Consider the following 22,348-nt stretch of genomic DNA (forward strand, 5'->3'; position numbering starts at 1 on the left):
ACCCTCAAATAAATTAATAAATTGAAATCAATGAAGCCTTCAATTTTCAGAGGAAGCTACCTTATTTACAAGTTATCTTTAATTGGGGGGAAAAGGCAAACTGATTTTACATTAATTAAATTTGTTTTTCAAGTATTTGGAAGTTGAAGTTTATATAAGCTTTCTACTCAAAGATTGCCTATGGGGTGGCTAGGTGGTGCAGTGGATAGAGCACCAGTCCTAGAGTCAGGAGTATCTGAGTTCAAATCCAGCTTATAACCTTAATAATGACCTAGCTGTGTGGCCTTGGGCAAGCCACTTAACCCCATTGCCTTGCAAAAAAAAAAAAAAAGATTGCCTATAGAGCTTTTGGTTCAGTTCCAACTTATGGGACTTTGCTAAGTTGAGGTTGAGGACGAACTCTCCAGGAATGGCACATAGTTTGGCTGTTTGCCTATGAAAAAATTTCAAGAAGATCATAGTATATCCAATTAGTTAGAAAGCTAGCCTTACTTAATACAAGTCCCAACTCTGATATATGTGGGTTATATGACCCTGGACACATCATTTAACCTCTTAAGTCCTCTAGGCAATCTTTAAGACACAGAGTGGTTCTTTAAATTACAGGGAACTCCCTGCATGGGAAGAAGGCGGTTTCTCATTTGGGGGTCCACTATACCAAGGAAATCACAAATCCAATCTTTACCTCTATCTTTTATGAGGGGGAAAAATGTTCACAAAAGTAAGGTAGGAGGATCCTACTGACATGACCAATCATCATTGGATGCATAGTACCAGAGAGAAGAAAGAAAATTCTTTTACTCTTTATATGTAGAGTACAAAGTTGAATAAGTTATTCAAGCATTCAACATACACATACACAATTTATATATGCCCTCTATATGAACATACACACACATATGTGTGTGTCCATGCATATATATGCATATATGTATGTGTGCGAAGGAAATTACTTGTCAGCAAAGCCCCTGGGGTCCATCCTGAAGGAGTCACATATTTCATTGTTTGATGGCTCCAGGTAGGTTGGGAACTCTTGGGGTGGGTGTGTGAGAGCTGCCATACAGAGTTTCCGTTCCAGACCCTCTTGGCTGCAACACTTGCCAATGTCTGGGTGCTTGGGAAATGGGGCATCGTTTTCACAGGACCTGATGGACAATTTTGAAGTCTGTTTTAGAAATAGAAAAAAAAGATTAAGTTATTATTGCCAACTTTTCTGGATAATAGTAGAGTAAATCCTTCAATAATTCTGGTGTAAAAAAAAATTGTAATAAAATGAAAGCATGGACTAAGTAACCTCAAAAATCTGCTCTATCTCTAAATCCTACTGTCTTGTGGTCCCATTTACTGTAAACACATTTAATTACTCTAAGCCAAACATTGATAGTTCATAGCTTGTAGGCTTATAATTTGCATTTTATAGTGTTGAGAGGTTTAGATGAAAGCTTTCTTCATAATTGTCTTTGAGATAACACTAATCATACACTATGACCAGGAAAGATTTATCCTAGGAATGTAGGGCTGACTTAATATTAGTAAAATGTATAATTGACTGTTGTGATATGATATGATATGATATGGTGTGGTATGATATGGCATGACACAGCATGACATAGCATGATGTGATATGCTACAATGTGATATGATGGGATATAGCATGATATAATATGATGTGATGTGGTGTGATGTTATATGGTATGACTGATATGATATGATTAACATAATATGATGTAATATGATATAATATAATTAATATCATATCATATCATATTACTGCAGTTGAACTTATCAACTAATGAATCTCTGAGTGATGGTCGGTTTGAGGTTGATATTTTTCAAGCCAGAATTTTGATGGTTTAGTTTGTTCATGCTATATTATTCTTCTTTCTTTGACTCCTTACCAGAAGATATGATTGAAATTAAACAAATATTTATGAATTCAAATCATTCTTATAAAAAAATCAAGCTCAATATTTTCTGAGAATGATAAAAAATGTTACATGCTGAAAGTTTTGTTAATTTTTCTTCCCAACAGATCATTTATCTTGATTTGTTTTTAGTAGAACTCAGATTCACAAGTAAGGGAACTGGTGATTTAGAAACTTAATTCACAGAAAAGAGACCAGATAACAAAAATGCACCATTCTAGGGGATCCCTTTATGTAATATGTGTTAGAGTTTTGAGTGAATGAGAAAGCAAGAAAGGATGAAAAAAATAATAAATCTTCAGGTGCCTTCAGGTGATCTTTAAAGATCAGTTCAGCAAGTCTAGAAAAAGGAGTCCACTTCCCATAAAGGTTCATAGACCAAGAGAAAGGGGAACTATAAGAAGATAGGGAGAGTTGACAAATCTGGAAGCATAGGCAAGAATAGCCATTGTAAAGAAAGGGACCAGAAATCTGCCAGAGAGACTGCTTGGGAATGAGGAGTAGGAAAAGAAGCCATATTATTGAAATTCCCCTGGACAATAGACCCCAATTCCCTTGGAATCATCAGGTAAACCTTTCCTTCAGGTTTTGCAATATCTATATAATTTTATTTGTTTTTAATATTTGGCATTTGTTTTTTAATAAATAGTATTAACTATAGGCTTTTACTGGAACTAAGTAGGGTAAATAAATGATAAGAATCACCAGAGAAGAGGCAGAAGGAGATCTCATGGAGAGGTGTTTTGCCAGGATATTGTCTATGGACTCAGAGCCACAAAAGATAGAGAGCTGCAGATCATTTGATACAAATTCCCAGAGCAAAGAAGGAGTATTTAATCCGGGAAACCTATTTGGGCAATGAATCCATAGAAGAGTAAGAGGGGCAAATGGGAGTGTTTGAAAAACTATGCAGAAATCCTCCAAGATTTTTTTCCTGTTGGTATTTGTTTATGTAGTCTAACTTCCCAATCAGCTAACATATTCAATGTTCAATTGCATTCATTGTTATAATTTAAAATTTGATTAAATTAATAATTTATTCAGAAGTAGGAAAATAATAGATAATGGTCATTCTTCAAGTGACTGTCTCTTTCACTTTCTTACTTTTCCCAACACTGATATCTTTTTACTGACTACTCCTTTTAACTCATATCTGTTCTACTCACCCTGCCCAACAAGTTCTAATGAAAATAAAAAAAAAGAAAGAGAGAAATGTCAGTGCCTTTCTAAAAGAGTTTTGAATCCAGAAGGAAAAAGAAGGGGCCATGCCTAGGCAAACCCCCCAATAAAAAGTGGTCTCTATTCTTAAGAAGTTCATGGTCCAATAGGGACAACAAACTTGCAGATATCTTTGCACATCCAAAATAGATACTGTGTACATGGGAAGGCATCAATTATGGAACAGACAGGAATCAGGAAAGACTCTGAGATGGATCTTGAAGCTAGGAAACCCAGGAGACAAAGATGAGGAGAGAGAACAACCTAGACTGGGACATAGGCAATGAACAAATAGGGAATTGGGAAATGTAGAGTTAGTGTGAGCAAGGACCAAAAAAAGTCAGTGTTGCCAGAAAATAAAACACATGGAGGGCAATATGGCACAAGAAGACTGGGAAAGTCAGAAGAGGCCAAGTTATAAAGGGATGGTAAAACCAATGGATTTTATGCTTGATCTTAGGGTTAATAAGACATTGAAATTATTGAGATGATGATACGCCCAGAGTCAGGAGGAAGCTAAGGGCTAGATAAATAAATATGATCACCGAATACATGGGAATAATGAGATCACCCAAAGAGAGTACAGAGAGAAATAGAAGAGGGGCCAGGCCAGAATTTTCCAGGACACCCAGGAGTTTGACCCATAAAGATTCCACAGAAGAAACTGAGAAGGAGCAGTCAGAAAGTAGGAAAAACCATGAGAAAAGAGAGTAACAGGATCTGAGAGAGAAGAAAGTGGGAGGTGAATAGTGCCAAGTAGAGAGGTCAAGAAGGATGTGGATTGAGAGCAGACATCTGCGGTGAATGAAGGCATCATTAACTTCAGAGAGTTTCAGTGATACGTTGAGTTGGAAGTCACATTGTAGAGATGTGAGAAGACAGTGAGATTAGAGGAAGAGGAAACATCTATTAGGGATGGACTTCTCAAGAACTTCAGCCATAAAATGTAGGAGAGATATTGGAATTGATCTAGTGGAAATGACCAGATCGAGTTGGCAAATAGCTGTGTCTTTCTATTTGTCTGTCTGCCTGTCTGTCTGTCTCTCTCCTTTCCTTCCCCTTCTTTTTCTTCCACCTTTATTCTCTCTCTCTTGAAATATCATATCTATGCATATGCATATCCACATAAATTATGTGATTATGTATATACGTGATTATATTCCTCTGTCTACTCTATCTATCCATTGATCATCTCATCTCATTATCTATCTATCAATCTGCCTCTCTGTCTATCTGTCTATCCATCGATGCATTGATCCATTGATCTATCTGGTCTGTCTGCCTGCCTGTCTTTCTGTCTGTCTAACTTGAAACTAATGTTGAATGACCTCTTGACCACTCATTTGATGTGTTGTGGTATGGTTGAACTAGAACCTCCTTAGGTTCTTTCTGATTCTGTGATATACCCTTGGGCTAATTTGGACTATCCCTGATCTACCCAAATAGGTTCCTCCCTTTGTAGTCACACTGCTTATATCCCAAACCATATGGAGTTGTGAGGATTCTGGACTTCATGGTGGCTTCACACCAAGGCTATATAGGATGGATATGCTTTGCATGTTAACCTCCATGTTAGGTCCTTTGCATTGGTCACCTTGTACTCTAATGATCTGGTTTTTAGGGAGGATCTCAGAGCATCTTGACCTACCCTTGTATCATAGCAGTTTGGGTCAGCTTTCATATCACAACATGTCTCTGTCAAAGAGACAACTTCATCCACTAAGGCTTTGACCTGTTCAAAGGTGCCACTGGGAAATTTTCTGCTGTACAGAACAAATGATCTGGGGAACAAAGAGGAGGAAATTTCAGGTTATTACACTGTCAAATAAGATTTTTCTTCACTTACAATAAATCATTTTGAAATAATTCTTTTTATAAAAATCTCTGTAGGAGCTTTACCCAAAATTGCCTGTCTTGTGGCTTAAATGAGGAATACAAGACTATACATTGTTTCTTGTTAAGATCAAGTTATATTAGGAAAAAGAAGTTTAGACCTTTTGTTCATTTCTTTGGAGTTTAGACCTTTACTTAGCCTTTGTCTCCCCACCCCAAACCCAAAGCTTGCTGTTTCTAGCCACTTCTTCTTTCTCCTCCTGCCATTATTTTTCTTTTCTGAATATAATTTCTTTCAGGGAAAAAGGTTCAAATCAATAATTCAACTGGGATGAGAGTCTGTTCCCAAGGATACTTTATCATTTATCTTCTCAAGTCAATGTTCTGCCTCTATCATCTAAGGTGGAAATCATGGGCCATATGGCCCAAAGAAGGAGATGATAATTTGGGGAAAACAGGTAGTTTTCTGTGGTTTTTAAATTATTTCCTGAATATGGCCATTTAATCCATTGGACTGGTCCTAAAGATCTCTTATTGGATCAACCTATCTTTTTTAGAGCAGATATGATATCCAAGTAAGTATACACTGATATACATACAAAGATCGGAAGTCATCTTTCCCCAGATTGGTGAATTCCTTGCAGACTTTAGATTTTTCATAATCACGCCCTACAAAACAGAAACAAAAGAATCTGTACATTTCCCCTTCTCTTTGATTCTGGTATACCACACAGGCAGGTAACATGGTAGTCCAGAGAAGTAAAAATGCCTCTTTATAATTTCCCTTTTCTCTGTGATTTATAGCATGGTACTCTAGAGAGGCAACAATGTTGTTTATTCAACATAATTCAGAATTTCTGACTAGCTGAGCTAGAATTTGTTCCCTTGGAATGAATTCAGTTGAGAGGAGTAGGTCAGAGAGGAACAGATGTAATTGCTCTAGGAAAGAAACATCCTATTTCCCAGAGGGTCTTCCCTCAGGAGTTATTGGGTAACAGAACCCTGCTGGAGGACCAAGAGGTGAGGCATAGGAACAGGTATATAAGTGAGAAGGAAGTATTCTTTGCCCCATGGGAAATTAGCACCCCAGAGCAAAGCCCTGTTCACCTGTATTAGTACCTAATACTACCCAGATCCTGATCCTGGTTCCTCAAGGCTCATAAAATGCTGCCTAGTTGGTAAAATGTAAAGGCAGGGGAGTCTCTTTTGGGAGAGGTGCTTGATAAATTATAAAACAGAAGCACCAGCAAGTGACAACTACATTAACTGGAAGAATTGCAAAGCTCCCTTTATAAAAACATTATCTTGCACCTTGGTAAAATGAAAGATAAAGAATCACAAAGAAATATTTCCAATAAATTCCTTACAGAACCAAGAGACAAAAGAAGATAGGAAATTAATTTGTGTATTTGATACTTTCATTCATTTATTTCATTTATTTAAGCTCTGTAAGTGATAAAACAATATATATGAAGAAGAAACGACTAAGGGGAGATAAGAACTTTGCAGAATTTTTAGGAGTCATATAGAGAAAGAAGAAGGTTTATTTTGAATTCCCACAAAAGATAGAATAAGGAAAAGTGATTAGAAATATAGGAAGAAATGAAATAGCATGATTAAATATGTACTCTGTCCAATAATGAGCATTACAAATATTATCTCATCTTCATAACAACCTTAGGAGGTAAGTGCTGCTGGATTCCCATTTTATACTTGAGGAAACTGAGGAATATGTCAGTTAAATGACTTACCCAGAGTCACAGAGCTAATAAGTTATCTGAGACTGGATTTGAGCTCAAGTTTCTTGACTCTAGATTCAGCATTCTAACCATTAGTCACGTAGGCTGCTTAAGCAGAAACTAGGTTTGACATCAATAGAAGAATTAATGGGGATTTTTGGTTATTTTTTATATTTTATTTATTTTCCCAATAATGTTACTTTTATTGATATTTTATTTTTACAAGTACATGTTTTTCAACATTCATCCACATACATGTGTATATTTTTAAATAACAAAATTCCCTTCCACCCTCCCTTCCCATCCCCCTTCCCCCATCAGTGAACAATTAGGTTATACATATTTCTGTATATACATTTTCAGTATGAGAAATTAGGTTTAAGGGAAAGGGATACATAAGAAATATTTTTATAAAGTGTTCACCAGATTCTGAAGGCTTTTTTTAAAAAATTATTTTGTTTTCTTTTGTTTGTTCCTCTGGATGGGGATAGCATTGTGCATAGCTGTTCTAATATGATTGTCCCAGCTCTCTGAACTGCTGAGAGGAACTGCTTCCATCAAGATTGTTTATCTCATAATGTTGATGTGCACATTGTTCTCTTGGTTCTGCTCCCTTTGCTCAGCATCAGATCCTGTAACTCATTCCATGTTTCTCTAGAGTCCAACCATTTATGGTTTCTTAGAGAACAATAATATTCCATAGTATTCATGTACCATAATTTGTTTAGCCATTCCAAAATTGATGGGCATCTCCTCAATTTCCAATTCTTTGTCGCTACAAAAAGAGCTGCTATGAATATTTTGGAATACGTGGGACTTTTGCCATTTTTATGATTTCTTCTGGATATAGACCTAGAATTGGAATTGCTTGGTCAAAGAGAATGAACACTTTTATTGCTCTTTGGGCATAGTTCCATATTGCTATCCAGAATGGTTGGATCATTTCACAACTCCACCAGCAATGCATCAATGTCCAATACTCCCATAACCCCTCCAACGTGGATCATTTCCCCTTGTTCTCATCTCAGCCAGTCTGATAGATGTGAGGTGATACCTCAAAGCTGTTTTAATTTGCATTTCTCTATTCAATAATGATTTGGAGCATTTTTTTCCTTATGATTGCATATAGCTTTATTTCTTCATTTAAAAACTGCCTGTTCATATCCTTTGATCATTTATCACTTGGGGAATGGCTTGTAACCCTATAAATTTGATGCAATTCTCCATATATTTTAGAAATGAAACCTTTATCAGAACTCCTGGTTGTGAAGATTGTGTCCCAGCTTTCTGCTTTCCTTCTAATGTTGGTAGCATTGGTTTATTAGTGCAAATTTTTTAAAATTAATAAGTCAAAATCATTCATTTTGCAATTCATAATGTACTCTATTTCTTGTTTGGTCATAAATTTGTCCCCCTTTCATAGATCTGATAGATAATTTATCAAGCTATTAATTTATCTATGGTGTTGCCCTTTTATGTCTAAATCCTGTACCCATTTTGACCTTCTTTTGGTATAGAGTCTGAGATGTGAGTCTAGGCCAAGCTTTTGCCATATTATTGTCCAGTTTTTCCAACAATTTTTGTCAAATTGTGAGTTCTTATCCCAGAACCCAATGTCTTTGGGTTTTTCAAGCAGTTTGTCATTTACTATTGTTTCTTTTGAATCTATCCTAATCCACTGATCCATTACTCTATTTCTTAACGAGTTTTGATGACTGTCACTTTATAATATAGTTTTATATCTAGGAGAGCTGGTCCATCTTCCTTTACATTTTTCCATCAATTCCCTTGCTATTCTTGACCTTTTCTTGCTCCAGATGAATTTCATTTCTATTTTTTCCTAGCTCAGTAAAATAGTTATTTGGTTGTTTGGTTGGTCTGGCACTGAATAAGTAATTAAAAGGAATGAATGTTCTAAAAGTTAGAGTTGTCCAAAAGCAGAAGAGCTCTCCTGAAGTAGTGAGTTTTCTGTGAATGTTCTGAGAATGTTCCAGTAGAGATAAAATATCTGGGATATTTTTGAAGGGATTACTATATGAAGAGGAGGTTGGATTAGAGGACTGCTAATGAACCTTTCTACACAAAGATTCTTTAATCCAAGAAATTCCTTTAGAGACAACTAAGAATGCTCATATTTATTCACTTTACTAAATACATATTCCCCAGTAAACTCCAAAGATATAAGATGGTTTGTCCTAAATTCTGAGTTATACAATAACTTAAAAAGTTCTCATTTTTTTACAATAAGATTTGGATTCCACCTCCAATTCACCTCCTAAGTTCTACCTATCTACCTGGGAGGCCACTGAAAGGAGAAAAGCATAAAATGCCAACTCCCTGTCTATTTAGAACTGGGACATATTTACTTGGTTTGGAAGAATTATCAGTTTACCATAGGGACTAACATCCATCATTTCACTGACTGATCAGTTTTTAGGTTGGTTTTTTAAACTTTTATTTTAGGACTTTTCTTTTTTCTTAAAAAACTCTTAAAATAAAATTTATTTCAAAATAATAATCATGACCAAGAGAGATGGCCTTGAGTTGATAGAGCCTTGCCTTTGACAAGTATTGGTTGTTTGATCTTGGTCAAATCACTTAACTAGTCGTACCTAGGGCTAAGCCACTCTCTGTTGACTTTCATCAATAAGGGGAGTTTCCTCTTCTGGTAATGAAGTCACATCCCCATCCTTCATGAGGAAAACAGATGTAGGACAGATCCACTCAATTAGCCAGAGCAAAGAGTCAGAGCCATGGTAGAAACTTCATATACTCATTTCTTATGTCCTATTTACATATAGTGCATTCAAATAAAGATAACAATGCTACAAAATTACATTCTACTAGAAGCATTCAGCATAGTTCCTAATAAAAATATAAACAAATATGTGTATATATATACCACATTATACATGTTTGTATATTCAGATAGAATCTATTTATATTTATCACATATAAAATATGCACACACAAAACTAAAAAATCCACAAATGTATGCCCACATATCTCTCTCTGTATCTATAGATATATGTATGTTTATAATCCAACCTTAGAAATTGCAAGTCTAGTACATATCTAATCACTAATAAAATGCCTACATTGTATTTAATATCAATTTTTTCTCTACAAAAAGTACATAGATATTAAGTTTTGCTTCTATGTAGAATACAGTATTGTGAAAGAGGAAATAAGTTTATGCATCAAGATCAAGAAGGACAATGAGTGGTCTTAGCTTTCTGGATCTCTATAGTCATATATGTGTACATATGTGAATTTGTGAGAGAGATGAAGACAGAGAGAGACAGAAGCAGAGACAGAGAGAAATAGAAAGAGGAGAAAAAAGAGACACAGACAAAGACAGAGGAAGAAGAGAAAGAGACAGAGACAAAGAGACAGAGACACAGATATAGAGATAGACACATGAGCAGAGGCAGACAGAGACTAAGATTCAGAGAAACAGAGTCATCCTTAAAATCAAGATTAAAACTAGAAACATTCACTGTTGTAGTAACGACCTGCAGAGGGGGATGTTGCATCATTTGTCTCTCAGATCTGAGCCAGGATTCAGTTTAGGAATGAACCATTTTTCATGTAGTTTGCTAGTTGAAAGTGGTGATGTCTAGATTTTAGAGCCAAGGACTTATGTAAATTAATGAAATGTAATTTCTGTTTTACAAAAAAGGAATAAACATATTCATTGTATAATTCTTAATGACTAATACTTTGACACCATTTGAGTTCTGATCATTTTTAAAAAGCACATTGCAAAGGAATTGTTAAGAACTAAAACCTCCTTCCTATGACCTTTGGCTACAAAGTGGGTTGTGTGGACTTTGACACAGTCACAGTAAATATAACATGAACCTAGTGACTCCAGTGTAATATCAGGGTTTTTCTTCTTATCTACCTTCAGTGTTTGCCTGTCTTGTTCATTAAACTACATTTTGTAACCTCATGTTACCTCATGTTCTTTAGTCTTGTGAAAGATTAAACTAGATTTAGTTTTTTTTAATATTATCTTACCGTGATTCTTTTAAAATTGCCTTGGCCTTCCCCAAATTCCCCAACTGAATTCTGATATGGACAACCACTGAGATTTTCACCAACCAGGGTTTAAACTATCATAGAGAAGTATTATGAAAAGAATTTATTGTTGTGACTTTTTGCCTGTCAAAACTCACCATGGTGCATGTATAATCAGACTCAACCTCTTCCTACCTATGTGACTTTGGTTAGGGAACATTACCACTCTTGATCTCAGTGCCCTTGTCTGTCAAATAAACAAGGATATGGTAAGCAGGGTGTCAAAGACGGTGTTTCCCTCAAACTTTTCTGACCCAAGATGCAGAGACAATGAGAGTGGCAGAAGCCATGAAAAATGCCCAGAACTGGGGCGGCTAGGTGGCCCAGTGGATAGAGTACCAGCCTTTGAGTCAGGAGTACCTGGGTTCAAATCTGGTCTCAGACGCTGAATAATTACCTAGCTGTGTGGCCTTGGGCAAGCCACTTAACCCCATTTGCCTTGTAAAAACCTAAAAATTAATGCCCAGAACTGTCCTGTCTGTGCTGAAGGACAAGGGAGTTTTGGGACTGATGAAATATTTGACTACTGAGTCAGAAGAATGAATAATCAAGGGAATGATTTGCCTTATCTCTCTTCTCAATTGGTGATTGTATCATCATTATTTGAGTTTAAACCTTGAGGGGTAATTCCTCTCTCGTGATACCTTAAAGATGGCTTAGCTAAGTGAATTTGAGCCTGGACTCCTGGAGCTTCTTTAATTTTGTGTTTATAGGTTTATAGGTGACTGGATAGTAAGAATGAGATAGATGTATCCAGTCTTGCAGAAAATGTTGTGGATGTAAGAGCTTGGATCACTTGGTCCGATCTGACTATGGAAAGAGGAATTTCTACATTACACTGGTGAAGATGATGCCTTTGTCTACCATAGACAATATGATGATCCTACTATCTTGCCTGACTTTCCAGAAGACATAGGAATGTTTGGACAGTTCTGAGCTGAGGTGAAATAGAAAGTAGCTCTTTAGCAATCCTATAAATGGTTGGCTTTTTAAAATCATTCTCAGAAAAAGTACAGTTAATTATTAATTCTTGGTTAATGTGTTTTTATAAGTGCCTTTTTGTTGTCTTCTTTTTGTGTATAGGAAAAAGAAAACTATTGTATATTGGAAGGAGAAAAACTAAAATTTCAGAGAAATATAAAAAAAACAGAGATTGCAACTGATACTGAAAAGGGAAATGTAACACACCTATAGAACCAAGAAAACAATCTACGTAAGAATTCCACTGATAAGAACAGAAGAAATAGGAAAAGAAAAATAATTATAATAACCAGACTTGGTCTAAGAGTAAGATGAAAAATATTCTTTCTTCTTTTCATGGAGCCATGGATGGCTATAGGTATGGAATGTTACCTATCCTGTCAGACACAATTGTTCACTTTTGCAGAATTGCCTTTTTAATTTCTTTTTTCTTTTTCACCTATGTTACAAGACTTGCTTATTAGGGGGGAGGTGTTTGTCTAAAAGTGAATGTGGCATTATGCAAGAACAACATTCTTAAATTAAATTCTCAAACAGATATGTGTGATCTTCTCCATTTTTATATTCTTTCCCTGCATGTATTCCTATCTGGGATTCTTGGGCACATTCTCTCATAAGTTCCTCAGAAAGATCCTCCCAATGTTGCCAGAAGCCATTTTTACTTTCTCTTGCCATTTTGAGGTTACTGGTAGAGCTCTTTGGCTCACCATCTGCCTCACCAGTCCATCTGCATCCCTCAAGGACTTCCCCTGATATTATTTGCTTAGGGTTTTTTTTAATGGCTCATTAAGATTTCATGTTGGGTGTGAGTCAGATGAGACTTGATGGAGGAAAATGCAGGTCAGCAAAGGTTTGATATCTTGCTTAAAGAGAGAGATTCCCTAGAAAGGGAGGGGTCTTCCCTTAGATCTTGTAATGACAACATGCAAGGAGTATACTGTGAAGCTTTTCTCCTTCTCTCTCTCTCTCTCTCTCTCTCTCTCTCTCTCTCTCTCTCTCTCTCTCTCTCTGCTTTTATCTCCAATTTTTACCTTTATCTTTATTCTAGGGAAATCAGGTTAAGTTGACAATAAGTTGATCCCCAAAATGAAGAGAAGAAGGAATATTTGCAGGTAAAAACAAAAGGCAAAATTAAAACAAAACAACTCCACAAAATATAAGACAAAATGAAGAAATTGAGCTAGATCAGTTCTAAGGTTCCTTCTAACTCTTAACCATGGTCATGCCATGGAAACGCCATTAGGAATCACCAAGTTTCTCACCACTCCAACTCATTCTCCACACAGATGCCAAGCAAGAATCTTAAAGCCTAGGTCTGACCATGCCCTAAACTCTTCATTCAATGACTCCCTATTACCTTGAGGCTTTTAAAACAAACTGGCACTCAAAGCTACTCATAATCAGTTATACTTTCTTCTACGTTACTCCTCTCCATTTACTGACTCTTCTCTATTCTTTACTCAGTGAATTGTCTCCAGCCTCTCAGCTTTTGTCCAGCCCGTCACCCTTGCCAGAAATATTCTTCCAGAAGTCACTGTCCCTTTGAATTCCTGATTTCCTTTAAATGCCACTTTCTGAAATGAAAGCCTCCTGAGGTTTTCATCTTTCCTCACACTCCTTACCTCTCCAGCCCCCAGTAGCTAGTGATTTCCCAACTTAGGTTAGTTTCCATCTACTCTGAACTTATTTTGTATTTTCTGATGTATTTATATACCATGTTGTCTTTTAAAATGTGGGTTCTGGGGCAGCTAGGTGGCATAGTGGATAAAGCACTGGCCTTGGAGTCAGGAGTACCTGGGTTTAAATCTGGTCTCAGACAATAATTACCTAGCTGTGTGGCCTTGGGCAAGCCACTTAACCCCATTTGCCTTGCAAAAACCTAAAAAAATAAAAATAAAATAAAATAGTTCTTTGAGTACAAGAAGAGTGGTTTTGCCTTCCCTTAGAGTCTATATCTGTAACATAATAGCCATAATCCATGCTTATTACTTAATTACCTCTTGGAGTTGTCATGATATTCAATTGAGATAAAGTATGTTAAAACATGCTTCTAAACTAAGAAACCTGACATGTAGGCAAGTTGTTAGGACTTTTACAATTAGGAGCTTTCTATAAATATTGGTTATAATTCTTCAGGAAGAAGGATTAAATTATTTGTTGTAAAATATTTGAGATAATACAAAATCATAATTTAATATATAAATATATAATATGATATGATTACTATGATTGTAATTAATATAATATTATATGATAAAATGCCATATGACATGGTATAATATAGAATAATACAATATAATATGATATTTATTATAATATTATATAAATAAAAATAATTATATTACTTTTAGGCTAAGGATCTAATTGAGATAGTGACTGGCACAGTGTAAACCCTTAAGAGATTGGCAGAATAGGTCTTCCTGTGTTCTTCCCCAAGGGAAATGGCTTTGTTTGGAGAACAGATGCTTTTAAATGCTTCTGGATCAGGGCTGTTCTTGGAAGACTTTGTAGGTAAGGGGAGAAAGAAGCTAAGGAGTCAAGCATTAAAGGCCTGATAGTCACAGGAATGAAAGGAAAGATCATCTTCACTTTGGTTGTTTTCTGAAGGTGATATGATCTTTGAAGAATTTCCTGGCAATTCTAGAATATTTATTAGGCCATTTGGATGCCTTGATTATGTTTGTCCTTCTTTATTGAAGAAGACCATGACATCTGGGAGGTAATGTCATGACAAGCACATTATTTGGATATGAGTTGGGGGGATGCTAAGTCATCAGCCTCAATATAAATCAGGACAGCTAGAAATGGCATCATCTGGATGACATCAGGTGCCTCAGGAGTTTGAAGAATGAAAATTTCTAACAAGACTGAACATTCGTGTACCTTGCTAGTGACTTACTAGCAATCAGAAATAGAAAAGATGGTGGGTATCCTGACTAAAGTCAGTGGAGAAGCTATGGGAAGACCATGGTGCCCTTGGGTAGCCCTCAGAAATGCCACTTTCTCAGTCATTGTCCCTTTCCAACAATCTATCTTAATACTTACTAAAGCATCACTTTTCTACTTGTCTTATCATTGGAGTTGGTACTGAATATTTGCAGTGCTGAATGGAATTCATGTCAAGCAATCAGTTGACAATATTTAAGAAGCACCTTTATGAATGAGGGAGTACATTAGGGGCCTGGTCACAAAGGCAAAAATGAATCAGTTCCTATCTTCAAGAAACTAAGAGGCTATATCACTACTTAGAGAAGATGCCATGTATGTATAATATGTCTTAATAATAGTTAGCATTTATATAATGCCGACTATGTACCAGACATTCCTAAGCACTGTAAATTTATGATTTTGTTTGATCCTTACAACAATCCTAGGAGGTAGTTGCTATTATTACCGCCATTTTACAGATGAAGAAACTAAGGCAAACAGCAATCAAATGACTTGCATGGGGGTCACAAAATAAATAAGTGTCTGAGGTCAAATTTGAATTCAGGCCTTCCTAATTCCCAGCCCAGCTCTCTGCCTACTGAACTGTTTGTATGTCATACTATGTCACATATGTACAAAATAAACAGAGGTACTTTTTCAGGGGAGGAACTAGCAGCTGATGGGGTGGGAGCCCTAGGGAACTACAGGAGTCTACTGAGCAGGATAGTGACAAAATGATACTTGTACTTCATGAATCTCATCTTGGCAGCTGTGTGGAAAATAGATTAGAGGTCAAAAATCTAGGTTGGATAGTACAATAAAAAAGCATGGACTGAACTTTGGTGTCTTAAAATGATAGTCAATAGATTTAAACCAAGATGATTTCAGATTTCAAAAGTTCAGAAGTTAATAAGACAGGTAGCCTTTGGGACAGAGAGACTAGGAAGAAGAGAATTCTGGATTTGCTCCACTTTTCCCTTTGAAAAGAAGAGAAGAAAAAGACAAAAAAGAAATAAAAAAGAAAAAAACAAAATTAAAAAAAAGAAAAGAAGATCAGAGTTAAGGCTAGAGGTTCCTTCTACCCCATTAACTTTCTGTCTCAAGGGAGGCTACAGAGGAAAAGGTTCAGATGGTATGATTGATATACATACATACATACATATGCATGTTTATATGTGTGTATATATAATATATTATATATTAATCTACATTTAGAATATATTGCTCTGTTTACAACTTCAGTATCAAAGAAGAAATTTTTGCTCAGTCTTAGTAATTAGGATATTCTTAATTAGGAAAATTCATAAAAAGTGAATATTCATCTTGGTTTTTGACTGCTAATTAAATGGCACGTGGCTCCTGGATTTTGTTGTTGTTTAGGTGAGTTCATGACTCCATGGACCATAGTCACCAATGCTATCTGTGAGGCATTCTTGGCAAAGTTCCTGGAGGGTTTGGCTGTTTCCTTCTCCAGTGGAATAAGGCAAAAAGAGGTAAAATGACTTGTCCAAGGTCACACAACTTTTAAGTATCTGAGGACAGATTTAAACTCAGGTTTTCCTTATTCTTGGCTTGTTTGTCTTTATTCACTGAGTCAACCAGTTGCCTCCTTGACTTAGGAATGTTCACCATATATGGCACTTCTGTTGTCTCTCCTGTCTCAGCAGCCCTCATCTCTTTCCTCTCTCCCCTAAACCCTGGTTCTGGTCAAAAACATAGTCAATAAGCATTAATTAAGTGCTTTCCATGTTCTAAGCTTTATGCTAAGCACTAGCAATAAAAAAGGAAAAAACAATTTCCCTGCCTTCAAGGAGCTTATATTCTTTTTTTTTTTAGGTTTTTGCAAGGCAAATGGGGTTAAATGGCTTGCCCAAGGCCACACAGCTAGGTAGTTATTAAGTGCCTGAGGCCGGACTTGAACTCAGGTCCTCCTGACTCCAGGGCTGGTGCTCTATCCATTGCCCCAACCAGCCACCCCCAAGGAGCTTATATTCTAATGGATAGATATCATGTAAATAACAAGACACATATAAGATATAGACAGAGGAGATGAAGGATAATTTGAAAAGGGAAGGGGGTCATCATCTTTAGGGACCAGGAAAAACTGCTACTGAAGTCACTCTTATGGGCTCAGATACTGGAGCATGACTACCAGTCCTTCTCTTGAAAGTTAATGTCCTCAGAGTAGCAGATAGTTATTATACACTAAAATTGTTCTATCATCCTAGAACAGAGAGAAAAATGTAGGATTCTCACTGCTAGGATGAAAAGGATGAGGGTAAGACATATTTTTCTGGTACACAAAGTTAGAGCTTATGCTGCAGATTTCCTGTAAAATCACAGAACTTAGAGCAGTAAATCATCTAATCCAATCTTCTCAAACAATAGTCAAGGAAGTGTTCATTTATTTTAATTTTTTAAATATTTAGCATTTTCTTTTTCCCCATTTACATGTAAAAACAATTTGTAAGGTTCATTTTTAAAATTATCTCCCTTACTTCCTCCCCAACACCTTCTATTGAGAAAGCAAGCAATTTGATATAGGCTATAAATGTGCAGTCAAGCAAAACATTTCCATAAGAGTCATGCTGTGAAAGAAAACATGGACCACTACCGAAGAAAGAAACCACAAGAAAAATAAAGTAAAAAGCGTATGCTTCAATCTGTATTCTAAAATCCATCAGTTCTCTCTCTGGGGATGGATAACATTCTTTATGATAAGTCCTTCAGGGTTATCTTGGGTCACTGTATTGCTGAGAAAAGCTAAGTCATCCATAGTGGATCATGCTATAATATTGCTGTTGCTTTGTACACAGTACATTTCCTTTTACATCAGCTCATGTAAGTCTTTTCAGGTTTGTCTGAGAGTAACCTACCTGTCATTTCTTATAACAGAATAGCATTCCATCAAAATCACATACCACAATTTGTTCAACCATTCCCCAACTAATGCTCATTCCCTCAAAAGGAAGAATTTATTTGGCACCTACTAAAATCAAGCCAGGGCAGATGGGTATCAAAATGAATAGAGTCATGGAGTCAGGAAGACTCTTCATTATGAGTTTAATCCAGTCTCAGACAGGAAGCCATGTGACCCTGTAAAAATCACTTACCCCTATTTGTTTCGCATCTCACTTTAGAATAAGTGGAACTCAAAGTATTCAAAATGAACCTTAAAAATCCTAGATCCAGCAGAGGGATAGAATACAGGAAAAGTACTCAGAATAACTGAGAAATCTTGGTGATATTCTTTGGGTTCTATGTGAAACAAGGGAGCTAGTTTGAAAGTAAACAGACCCAAGCAGGCAGTTGCAAAGGAGAGAGCAATTCAGCTTAAAGACCTGAGCAGCAATGCACTGGGGGAGAGGATCAGAGCCTTGGTTCTCTGTCTTGGTCTTGGTCTCCTTGATTGAAAAGTTCTCTCCAAAGGATCCCCCATTTTCTTGCCATTGACCTAGCCATATTCTCAGATCAGATGACATCAGGGTCTGGATCAGGAGCCACAGAAAGACTGGACAGAAATTTAAGGTTCTTACCAAGAGTCCAACAGAAATGTATGCTCTACTTAAGGGGACTATCTTGAGGACTCCTGCAGTAGCTACCTCTTTATCATAAGAGATCTTTTAGCTTAAGCTCATTTCCTCTTGAATCCTGTATGTATGAGTATGTCCCAGACATTTTTTGTATCAATTACTTTGATTATACAATCAGAAAAAACAACTTTTTCCTGACAGCTAATTCTATTTGGCTCATTTATATCAACTGAAAATCACAGCAGAAAACACAACAATGATGGCTCATGCACCAGAGAGCATTAAAAATTTCATTCTCTACTTGTCACAGCTACCCATGGAATCTTCATGGACTTAGAGAAATAGGTATTCTTTGTGGTAAACTCAGCAGTGAAAGTGAGAACTGGGATGAGGATCCCAGAGCTTATAATGTTGCATATAAAACCTCGTCTCAGATTAATATTGGATTTTTCACATTTCACTCTGAAGAGATTCTCCACCTGGAACTTTTGTTGTTTTTCAAATTTGTTTCCTTAAAAAATCAGCTCAGTTCTTTTCAGATGACTTCTTCATTTTTGAAAATGTAAGGATTAATATCTATTATCCTTTTTGATATTCATGCTAATAGAAATGTGTGTTTTGCATCCCTAAAATACCAGTGCCTAGATGTTTGCCTGAAGTATACTAAAACAGCTCATAAATGTCCATTTTCCCTTTTAAGCAGATCTAAAATGGTTGCTATATTGTAACACAAATCCAAACAGTTTCTCCAAGATTCTTGTGAACTGCAGGTTCATAGAATATGTTTTGTCTATTGGTTTAGAAACCCTAAATAATCTGTCCTTTAATCCTTTTTATTAGATATCTGATATATATATATATACGTATATATATATATATGTATATAGCTGTGTTTTTTAGTCTCTAAAAGACCCAACTTGTTCTATTGCTGGGTGATTTTAGAATTCGTGAATTCCAGGTACCTTTTGTAGACAGAGCCAAAGGAAATTTTCCTGGAGCTCCAAGGACTCATTTGCCTTTGATAAAATGTGCATCTTTTAGGGATCTGTGCAGAAATTTGGACTTGTTTCCTGTAGTCACAGGAATCCAGTAGATTTTTATAGTGTATTTACATGATTCTTGAGGAATGGTTTGGGGGGTGGGGAGGTGAAAGGACTAGGTTAGAACTCCCTCAAACAAGTAACTCTGAGTCATTCAACAAGCATCCATCCATCAAATCAGTTTGGTGTTCATCTGAGGGTGAACAGATGATTTCATGTTTACCCCAGATCTAAATTCCCTTCAAGGAAAAGGGTGGTTTGGGAAACTCTATAGGGACCATGGTTTCCTTTTGGGATAGGAAGCTTTTTCTTTTTTTGTCTATAAAGCCAAATCAGTTAGTTTGGTTCCTTTAAGCTGAAGGAGTAACATCCAGACAACCTCAGGTCCCAAACCCATGTTGAGAGAGCACCAGTCTCTTTCCATTGTTTCATGCTCCCATTTGAATGTTTAGATTAATTTTCAAGATAATTTTTGTCTAACCAATGCATTGCTGACATAATAGACATAGTGTTGGCCTTTAAGTTAAGAGCATCAAGGAGTCCTACTTCTGACACATACTGGCTGTGTGATCCTGGACAAGTCACTTGATTTCTTGGTGTTCTAAGAAAGTCCAAAGGACAGAAGGATGTAGAGAAGGTGCTGACCTGTATTGATAAAAGAAGTCTCCTTATCTTGTTGTTCCCTATACCAGTGAAATCCCAGGTGTAGTCCCTATTCTACAATAAAATGGCACTGCAAAAATTAAGCAATTCTTTTTTTTTTTTAGTTTTTTTGCAAGGCAGTGGGATTAAGTGGCTAGCCCAAGGCCACACAGCTAGGTAATTATTAAGTGTCTGAGGTTGGATTTGAACCCAGGTACTCCTGACTCCAGGGCTGATGCTCTATCCACTGCACCACCTAGCTGCCCCAAAATTAAGCAATTCTAAGAAAATCCTGTTTGTCTATATAATTATTTCAAGCAAAAGCATTTTTTGAGTTTTTTTAAACTAAGCAATGGGGTTAAGTGACTTGCCCAAGGTCAGACAGCTAGGTAATTATTAAATGTCTGAGGTCAAATTTGAACTCAGGTCCTCCTGACTCCAGGGCTGGTGCTCTATTCACTGCACCACCTAGCACCCTTCAAATAGCATTTTAAAAGTGAATGATTTTATAAAGCAATTAGTAGTGTCTGGCAAATAGCGGACACTTAGTAATTGCTTATTTCCTTTTCCTATTCCTCCATGATGAATTATTTTGTATAGACCTCTTTAGCTAACACTGAATTCTCCTTTCATAATTTATTGTTTTTGTTCTTGCAGATTTGCCACATTTTCACAAAACAAGGTCAGTGATACAATTATTCTTTGTTATAATAATATTATAAATTGGTTGTGTGTTGTATTTTTTTTAATCTCCAATGTTATTCTGACCAGAAAAGCAATAGTCACTTGAAAGTTAAATTTCAATACTGATAAACACAGTAGCTTTAATAAGCTATGGTTTTCAAATCTGAGGTACTTTGCCTTTTCTTAGGTAACCTGGTAACCTCTTGGTCTGGTAGAAATAAAGTGGTTCACCATATTGATGCCAGATTTGCTGTGAATACTCAAGAGGCTTTAACCCTATTATAGTGGAAATCTCTGGAGCTTAAGCAATCTCCCAGCCTCAGAATCTTTAACATTTGGGACTACAGGCATGTGCTACCATGTTTTTCCTCCATACACAATATTGAGCTCTAATGGTTATTTAATTCACCTGTGTACCTGAAGATTATTTTTAATGAAGCTTCTTTAAAAAAAAATAAAATCCTTGCCTTTAAATGGAAATGCTGTTAATAAGTTGTAAGTACTTAGTATTACTCTGAGCTAAACTTTGTAATTCAATCTGTTTTAAATGCTCCTCTAACACTGACATCATTCTTAGTGGGGTTTAGATGAATCATAATAATTCCATTACATATAAGAAATGCCAGTAACACTTAGAGAAATAAAACCACTCTACTCATGCCTGAGGGATACCCGATGGGGGTTACCTTCTGGCTTTTATTTCTGACACTGAATTTTCTTCAAATGTTACAAAAATAAAAACACAGAAATGAGAACGGGTTGAACCAAAGTATCATCACATTTTAGACAAGGTGATAATGTTAAATTTGGAGTTTGGTAACTTGTTTCAAATTCTAACTCAACTCCTTGCCATTTGAGTTTTCTTGGACAAGTCATTTAGCATTGTTGGACTTCAGTATTCTTGACTATAAATTGAGGGTGGGGGGTTATAACTAGATAGACTTTAGGGTGTCCTTCAGGTCTAAATCCATGATTCTAAAGTTTATTTTTCATGATGATAGAGGGATTAAAGGGGCAGCTAGGTGGCACAGTAGATAGAATACTGGACCTAGAGTCAGGAGGATCTAAGTTCAGATTTGACCTCAGACACTTAATAATTATCTGTTTGATTTTGGGTAAATCTTAACCCCATTGCCTGCAAAAATCAAAAAGAAAAAGATGATAGAGGGATAAAGAACTGATATGTGCAAAGGGGCTCTAATAAGGGAAGGGGAGATTCATTGAGAATAAACAAAATGAGGGCCTGACCACAATGCAATCAAAGGAAGATTGTGTCATACTTTCTCATCTTCCCTCAATTTACCAGTGATGTGAGGGAAATCACTTAAACACAGCTTAGGTATGGCTCATCTCTAGGGTGTCTTGTAGCAAAGGTATTCAGTATGTTATCTCAGGTAGATATTGCTCGCAAAATGGGTTTTTTTATATTTAAGATACTGAAGAAAGCAATTAATTCCCACCCCCAACCCCTCAAAAGGCCAGTACAGAGTATTGGAAAGACAGGAAGGCTAAAAATAAGGTCAAGGGAAAGTAAACGTGGAGGTGAGATGAAAAAGAAAGTAGAAAGACAAGGTTCTGGATGTAACTCTGACAGTGGACTTAAGCCTATCCTCACCACTGCATTGCAATACCTTTTTCTTAACTGAGACCTTCCTCACTTCCTATCCACATAACACATATTCAATTCCTACCACAGATGTGGAGGGAGGGCCAGAAATGAACTGAGAAAGAAGATGAACAGA

General features: G+C 36.4%; 1 protein-coding gene across 4 annotated transcripts in view; it reads right to left on the bottom strand.

The window, feature by feature from the left end:
* GC (GC vitamin D binding protein) overlaps positions 1 to 22,348 on the bottom strand; it is a 59,029-nt gene that overhangs the window by 26,954 nt on the left and 9,727 nt on the right. For all 4 annotated transcript variants that reach the window (XM_074228432.1, XM_074228431.1, XM_074228434.1 and 1 more), the window contains exons 2-4: positions 5,576 to 5,645; positions 4,792 to 4,924; positions 954 to 1,165 (exon numbers count right to left, since the gene is read on the bottom strand). In XM_074228432.1, the coding sequence (XP_074084533.1) occupies positions 954 to 1,165; positions 4,792 to 4,924; positions 5,576 to 5,645 (415 nt within the window). The remainder of the gene's footprint in view (positions 1 to 953; positions 1,166 to 4,791; positions 4,925 to 5,575; positions 5,646 to 22,348) is intronic.

This window comes from Macrotis lagotis, chromosome 3, assembly GCF_037893015.1.
Source record: "Macrotis lagotis isolate mMagLag1 chromosome 3, bilby.v1.9.chrom.fasta, whole genome shotgun sequence".
Classification (NCBI taxonomy): Eukaryota; Metazoa; Chordata; class Mammalia; order Peramelemorphia; family Peramelidae; genus Macrotis; species Macrotis lagotis.